The 7,971-nt window shown below is 53.4% G+C and overlaps 1 protein-coding gene across 3 annotated transcripts in view; it reads right to left on the bottom strand.

Annotated features, from left to right (window-relative positions):
* Positions 1-7,384, bottom strand: part of SCARA3 (scavenger receptor class A member 3) — a 37,226-nt gene extending 29,842 nt beyond the window's left edge. Inside the window, exon 1 of one of the 3 annotated variants that reach the window (XM_016214862.2) lies at positions 7,318-7,384. In XM_016214862.2, coding sequence (XP_016070348.1) covers positions 7,318-7,324 — 7 coding nt within the window. In that variant the 5' untranslated portion in view covers positions 7,325-7,384. The remainder of the gene's footprint in view (positions 1-7,317) is intronic. The other 2 variants (XM_016214864.2, XM_016214863.2) reach the window with 2 other exon arrangements.
* Between the last annotated feature and the right edge of the window lie 587 nt (positions 7,385-7,971).

Below are 7,971 nucleotides of genomic sequence, written 5' to 3' on the forward strand. Positions count from 1 at the left end.
TATCAGGATTATTCTTCTGTCCTACTAGAATTGCCACTGTCATTCGTCTCCCTTTCCCACTGCCTGTCACTTTCAGGACCCATTTCCAACTTTCAACCAATCCATCTTCTAGATCATGTCCTGTGGAACACTGGTTCCAAAATCCTGTGTAAGAGGGGCTCTTTGATCAGGTAAGTCTGGAAAATGCTGTGTACTCTCACCATCTTAGAAACTCACAGTAACACACTAAAACTGTTTTAGTCTTTCCAAAAAAAAAAATAAGCCCATTTCAATCTGTGTTTAATTTGATGTTTCTCAGACTTACTTGACTTTAGAATTTCCTGCCATTCTTGGAAAAAAAAAAGATCTATGAAACCCCACAGAAATGGTATTCAGAGGTACACCTACTTTGGGGAACACCGTTCTGGATAAGCACCTCACCTGGGCTGGCTTGTTTCTTCATCCTGTCTCTTGCCACCAACTTTAATGGAGGCAACATTATGTTGAAAGCCCACCGGTCCTCTGGACCTCAGGTCCCCATGACCTGGAGTCTGTAGGTCTCATCTCCTTGGTGGCCGTAGCTCAGCCTCACCACCCTCTGGAGCGTAAAGCTTATTGCTCTTCCATCTCCACAATCTCAGCAACTTTCTGCGGCGTCTCCTGCTGTGTTCCTGATCCCCGCTGCACTACCTTTACTCTGCTTCACCCAGGCTGGCAGCTGAGCCCCCAGGATCAGCTTCCGCTCCCTGGAGCCTTCAGCTTTCTCTCCTGCCCTGGTGCCCTTCCCTCCTCGGCGTGTTCTCTCTGCTCTGGCTGGGAAAACCCAGCCCAGTGGAAGCGTGTCAGAGAGTGGCGTGGGTTTGGCCTCAGTCAAGTCCTGCCATCTGGACCTTCCCTCGATGTTCCTCCTCTTCTCAGCCCACCCCATTCTCCAAAGATGAGCTCACCTCCTCCCTTTCTGAAAAGACCAAAACTGTTAGGCTTAAGCTCTTCACTTGCCCCTAACTCCCTCCAGCTGTTCCGCTTGGAACCCACTGGAGGCCAAGGCGTGGGGACCCCGCGCTCGGTGCACTTGGCGCCCAGCGTGCACTCACCCCGCACTCCCACGGAGCGCGCCTTTCGACGCTGCAGTCCCCCTTCTGAGAACCTTTTGCCCTCGGGGAATACTAGTCATCTAGGCTGAGCTGTGTGGGTAAAGTTTATCACTAGCTGCTACGATATGCCTGCAGAAAAGGTGAGTAACCCAAATGCCCATGGATAAGGGAATGGTTAAATAAATTATTGTAAAGCTGTACTATGGAATGTTAAGCAACCATTAAAAAAATAAAGCAGCTCTATATTTACTGCCCAGGAAAGATATCTATGGTCTGTTGTTCAATTTTAAAAAACACATATGGGTAGAATAATCTTGCCTATGTGAAAAAAACCTGTGTGCAAATATACACAGAAGGATCTCAGGAAGAAAGCTCACCTAGGTCCTATCAGATATCTCTGAGGGCTATGAGGTTTTCCCTTTTCTGAAGTTTTCATAATGTGTACGTGTCATAAAAAGATTAAATGCAACTAGTAACGCAAAACGTCTCTGTCCGCATCCTTCCCTCGGGACCCCATAACGAGCCTTCCTCCTTTCCACAGTGGAGCTCGCCCATTCCTGCCTTCCTCACCACCGTGGCCCGGCTCTCCCTCCTCCCCTCTACCTTCCACTGAGCACAAGACAAGCCCACCCTTCATGCCTAGCGCTGCTTCTTACATTAATTATTTAGTTGCCTTTTTCTGAAACTTCGACACGAGGCCTCCCTGCGCCTTTGCTTCAGAGCTCCCTATTTCCCTCTGTGCCTGTGCAGCTTGGCTTTCTCTGGATCAAACAATCCTGTGCTAGCTCTGTGGATTCACAGTCATCTTCGCTGTTGACGTCTTTCTTGGAACTTTCTCCTCTTAATTTCCATAACATTACCATCCTACTTCTCTGCCTGAGCCCCCTAACCACTCTTCTTGGCTCCTTCACAAGCTCATTTTCTTCCTCTCATTCTCTAAAAGTACAGATTTCCCAACGTCTCCAGGGAGAAGTAGGAACCAAGCCATCTCCTGACAAACCCTTCCAAATCCTCCCCAATGTCAACAGGACACAGTTGGAAGTCCTTAGCATGGCACTCAAGGCCTCCTGGTCTTGTGACTCCCTGTGTCTCTCAGCCAACTCTCAACTCCAGACAAATCTCTACCCATCACCCCTAAACACATTTACCCAATGACATAATGCCCAGCTTTCACCAACACTGTTCCCTGCCCCTTCTGACTGTCCCTTGAATGACCCAATCCAAATCTTGCCCACCCTTCAACACTTCCCTAAAGTCTTCCTGAACTAAATGCTCTCTCTATCTCAGGTGATTCCTATTGCATCTACCATACATACCACTCAACTGTTCTTCTGAATCATCGCCCTTGATTATCTGATTTTTTTAAGGGTGCATGTCCAGTCTCTGCTTGAGAGCAGGAACCATCCTGGTTTGCCTTTAAAATTGCATGTTTCCCCCTCCAAAGCAGGTACTCAATACACGTTTGCTGACTGAAAAGCGTGAGATGATGTTCCAGAATATCTAGTATTTTCACTTGGATCCAGGTGGTTATAAAGGTATCTAATCTGAGCCTTGAGGAGGTGTCTGCAGGTCTGCATCTGGAGATGTTCAGGACACTGTTGGAAAGATGAGTCTGCAGCTCAGAGAGGTAAATCTGGTATCATCAACCTATTCCTATGTCAAATCTATGAAACTGGGCAAGACTTTAAAGAATGGATGCCCAGTAAGAACTAAAATCCAAGGATGAAACCATAGACTCATCCAGCAAAAGAAGAGAGATGGGAAAAGAACCAATACCACCCCAAACTGCCTCCCAGGAACTCTCTTAAGACACTTATCACTTTAAGTGTCCTAGCAAAGGGTAAGCTCCTTGACAGAAAGAGCAGTGTCTGAGCTCTTCTTTGCATCTTTCTTGGACATTAGACATACATGGACATACAAGCCCTGGCATTTAGCAGTTGGTCAATAAATGTTTGTTAAATAAAAGCATGACTCTTCACTGAATACCTACCTTAGGTCTGGGGATATCACGGTGTGATACTTGCCTTTAAGGATCCGAGCCTGGCTGGGGACTCAGATGTATCCCCTGAAGGAACGTAGTGGACACCTCCTATGTGCCAGGCACTGTGCGGGACTGAGTCAGGGGAGAGGCAGGCAGAGAGCCCATGCTCATGAAACTCACATTCTGATACTACCCTGTGCACTTTATAGTTCTATTCTGGGGGGAAATTGTGTGTGTGTGTGTGTGCGCGCGTACCCTTTCAGAAGGAAAAACAATAGAGTAGAATGTTAGCACTGGAAAAAAATTCAAAGAGCACCCAGTCTACTTGCAAATGAGGAGATTGGGGGCCAGGGAGTATCAATGACTTCATCATAGTTACATAAAGTCTGTGACAGAGCTAACTTTGGGCTTCAGTGCTTACCACACACACACACACACACACACACACACGCTAAATTAATCATAATTCACACAGGCAGTGTATATATGACGGGCACAGTCTGTCATGCTGCTGTGCTTGCCAATTCTAACACCCGGCACAGCTGCCTGTCGTTCATGAAAACTGCCAAGCTATCCACCAACATATACTGAAAAAAATTCTTTTTCCTCTCTCCGAAACTAGCTATGGGATGTGAGTCTTCAGTTATTAAAATTACCCCAGCCTGGCTGGGTGTGGCTCAGCGGTTGAGCGTCGACCTAGGATCCAGGAGATCAGGGTTCGATTCCTGGTCAGGGCACATGCCCAGGTTGCGGGCCCGATCCCCCAGTCAGGGGCGTGCAGGAGGCAGCCGATCAATGACTCTCTCATCATTGATGTTTCTGTCTCTCTCTCCCTCTCCTTTCCTCTCTCTGAAATCAACAAAAATATATTTTTTTAAAAAAAGTTTAAAAAAAAAATTACCCCAGCTGGATGGCAAGGTGACCAGCGTGTGTGTGTGTGTGTGTGTGTGTGTGTGTGTGTGAGAGAGAGAGAGACAGACAGACAGACAGAGAGTTTGGAGCTGATCCCCAACATCTAAGCCCCTCCAACCCCCCTCCCCTGATTTGGGCCATTTAGTGGATCTTTGCACCTTTGCTATATTAGCTCCTTCTCTTCTAGTCTCAGGCTCCTTCTAGCACCCTGAGATCTGGGAATGGAGGTCAGGCTTCCAAAGGGGGCCCAGTCTGCCCTCTCATGAGTGAATATAATCCCCTCGCCAAGCTGTGAGAAGTGGATTTTCCTGGGATCACACTGCTGTAGTCCATTCTCCCCCCCCCCCGCCACCCCGTCCTTTGCCCACAGGGAGTGGGCACTGCTCTCTGATTCTGGGGGGAGGGGCTGTTCCTCCCACGCTTGGGGAACAGTGGGGCATGGCTCTGCCCTGTCCATGGCAGCTGAGGACAAGTCTCCCAGGGGCAGAGCCTGCAGCAGGCCTGCTTCCAACCAGCTCTTCACCAAGTCATTTCTGCTCCCCACGCGGTACTCAGACCCAGAGCTCCTGCATCAGACCAGGATGTCCTCAGGGACACCCAGGAGACTGGGACCCAGAGAGGGAAATACTTTGAATGCAGGGCCAGGCTGCTTCTGGAGGTGGGAGGTGGGGCTCATATAGCTGGGAGGGTTCCCATGACAAGAGGCTCTCATCCAAGCTGTGGAAACAATCCCACAGGTGGCTCGTAATGGCTCGGACAAGCCAGCGGGAAGCTCCGAGGTGGGCTCGTCACCAAGGGGCTGGAGGCAGCTGTGTGGCCTTCAGGTGGGAGAGGGGCTGCACCTGGGGCCAAGTGCCAGCTTGCATCAAAAGATGCAGCTGCCTGGGAGGCCTGGCTGGCTGGCAGGCAGGAGGGGCCTCAGGGTGGAAACAGCTTGGCTGGCAGAGCCGGGCCTGGCACCTGGCCACTGGTGGCACTGCTCCTCAGAGAACGTGTTTTCTCGTTTAAGTATCGTCCCCACCAACACCCCTCTCCCCCACAAAACATAACATCACTGTGTTTTGCTTTGAGTGGGAGTGGTGGATCTTTGTCAACAGATGTAATTCTCAGATTGGTGGGGCCTTTGGAGAAGCTTGTGAAGCCAACTTCCCCTCTGGGAAGGGCTGCTCTGGAAGGGGCCGCCCTGCTATGCCCGGCACTTTACTTTTTCCATGTGGGATGAAAAAAAATCCTGATTTTTCACACTGCACCGATCCCAAAGGCCAAATATTTGCTGTCTGCCCTGCCTTTTCCATCTCAGACAGAGGTGGCGGTAATTCCTGGCTCCTGGAGAGAACAAGGGAAGACCCTGCAGGGAGGTGGGCCAGGCATCACCCCTCATCTTCCCCCCAAGCTCTGCAGCCTGGTCCCCGGTGTGTTAGGGGAGATCACGGGAAGGGTTCCCGAGACTGGAGGAATACATGAGAGCTGCCCCAAAGGTCTCAGTGGGCAGGAATCGGGTCCCACGTGGCGGTGAGGCTGTTGGCTGAAAGCAGAAAAAGGAGCGTTGGGCTTCCTTCTGGGACTCCCAGCCTCCCAGCCAGCAGGCCAGGAGGACCCTGAGACCCGATAACATGATGACACACTTCAGCTGGTCCTCCTGGGGAGCCTCCTCTAAATATTGTCACTCCAGCTCTTTCCTCTTCCAGTCAGCGGAGAATCGCCTTGCTGAGTTTCAGAAAGGCGGGTCGCGTGTTTCTGAGTCCCTCTTCCTTGGGAGCTGGGTGTCGCCTCCATTTCAGAGGATTTTGGCCCTGCCTGTCTTTACTGCGCTGTACTTTCTCTTCTAGTGTTTGTCTGGATGGTTGGTGGAGAATGTGCAGCATCTCAGCAGCATCATTAAGGCTGAGAGCAGCGTGAGCTCCTGGCCTGTGGTGCGATGTAGACTAAGACCTTTTCGGAGGCTTCTGGGTAATGACCTGCCCCGGCTGGCTGACTGAGGAGTGCACTGCTCCATAGATGTGGTAGCTGAGAGCAGAAACCTCCTGGGTGAGGCTCCTCCGGCTGCCACTCGAACTCCCTGGGGTTGATTATAACTTGCTTGCCTCATTCCAGACAGCCCAAGACATGGTGAAGCCATCAGGAAGGACAGAGGGACCAGAGGCCACAGGGAAGGAAGTGCTCTGACCTGGAAGTCAGGAACCCTGGGCTCTACTCCCCCTGACTAGCCGTGAATCTTAAGCAAGTCCTTTCTCCTGTCCACAGGACCAACATAATTTGCAGAGCCCAGTGCAAAATGAAAGTGTGGGGTCCCTTGTTTAAAAAATTAAGAATTTCAAGACAGCGAGAGCAGAGCATTAACCTAGTGCAAGGCCTTCCAAGCTCAGGGCCCTGTGGGAATGTGCAGATTGCATACCCATGAAGCTAGTCCTACCTGTTTGGACCTCAGTTTCAACTACGGAGACTGTATTCAATCAGAGAAGCCCTTAGACCCTCATATGTAGAAAAGACAAACAGAGCCCCTTCTTCAGCACCACCTGAGAGTATAGTTTCAAGCCCTGAAGATGATCTCAAAGGTCCTTCTCAGTTTCAACATTCAGTAAGTCAAAGAGGTAGTGAAGTTCTCACCGCTAGGAACACAAGCACCTGCCCTGGGTGCTATGGAAGGATGAATCAAAAGCATGAAAAAACACAGATGGTTCCCTGACCCATAGCCTGCCTCTCCCTTAGCCTGAAAATAAACGTGCAGACCAAGCCTGCTCTTTCCCCAGCCTCAAGAAAGCCAGGCCCAGGTAGGAGCACCTGGGACCAAGTCTGGTTCTTGTTTCCATCCCAAGAACTGGCTGTAAGAGCCACTATCTGATGACCCGCTTGCCCCTGGGGACAGCTCAGGCCTGGACCACTAGTCTTTTCCAGCTGCTTTGTTCCCAGGAGGTCAGAGGGCAGGGCAGGTCAGCCAGGGTTCAGAGCCTGGACTGAGGGACTCAGGCTCCACAGGGCTCTCCTGAGGGAGGGGGTCAGGGCAGAAAGCTGGGCGGGGGCTGCAGGAGCCCCTGAGATGGATCTCCTGGGTGGGGGTTCACACTGCTGGAAGGTCGGGCTGGTGACATCTTTCTGCGCTGACCGGCTACAGAGCTCGGAAACCTCTTTGGAATTGAAAACCGTTTTGTTCAGGACTAAGCAATGAACAGGACGGGACTGGATGAACTTTCTCCGGGCTCCTCTCCCCTTCTTGGATTTCAGGGCTGCACGCTGCCCTCCCAATACCTTCCGCAAGAGGGTCGTCCGCGAGGCAGGGAGCCCTGCTCCGCTCGGCCCCCGGGGGTGGTCCCGCGGGATCCCGCCCGGGAGCCGAGCGCACGCGGGGCTTACCTTTCATGGTCCCTGGTGCCGGGCCTCGGGAGGCCCTCGCCGCGGGGCGCCCGGGGAGAGGCCGGCGGTCCGGAGGGGCGCCGATCGCCGCCCTACGCGCCGCGCGCGGGGGCCCGGCCGGGTGGCGGAGCTCGGCGGGCGCGCCGAGGGGAGGGTGCGCGGGGTCGCAGCCTGCGGGCGCCGCGCCCGCCGCCCATCCCGCGCGCCGCCCGCGCGCTCCCCGCTGGAGGCCGGCGAGCTCTGCGGCCGCCGCTGCCCGCGCTCCCTCCCTCGCCCCCTCCCTCTTCGTCACGCCTTGGGCCCCGGCCCAGATCAACTTCCTCGGTATTTTCAAAACTGCCGCGGCCAGGCCTCTTTGTGCCGCCGCGGGTCCCCGCGCCCGCGCCCCGGGCCGGCGCGGGACCTCGGGGAGCGCGCGGGGAAGGCGCCTCCGGAGCCGCCGTTCGCCTGGGGGCCGGCTGGTGGCGCCCGTGGGGGAGGTGGTGGCGGGCGTCCTGCCCTGGACTTTCCTTCTCCCCCAGGAGGGGTAGAGGGACTGGGAGCAGGGAGGATCCCAGCCCCAGCCCCAGCCCTCGCCGCCCTGGTTTGCCTGGCACTACCCTGCCCTGGCGCTGGAAGCCCTGCATTCCTAGAAACCCCTTAGACCCACACACA

Source organism: Miniopterus natalensis, chromosome 4 (genome assembly GCF_054644295.1).
Source record: "Miniopterus natalensis isolate mMinNat1 chromosome 4, mMinNat1.hap1, whole genome shotgun sequence".
Lineage (NCBI taxonomy): Eukaryota > Metazoa > Chordata > Mammalia > Chiroptera > Miniopteridae > Miniopterus > Miniopterus natalensis.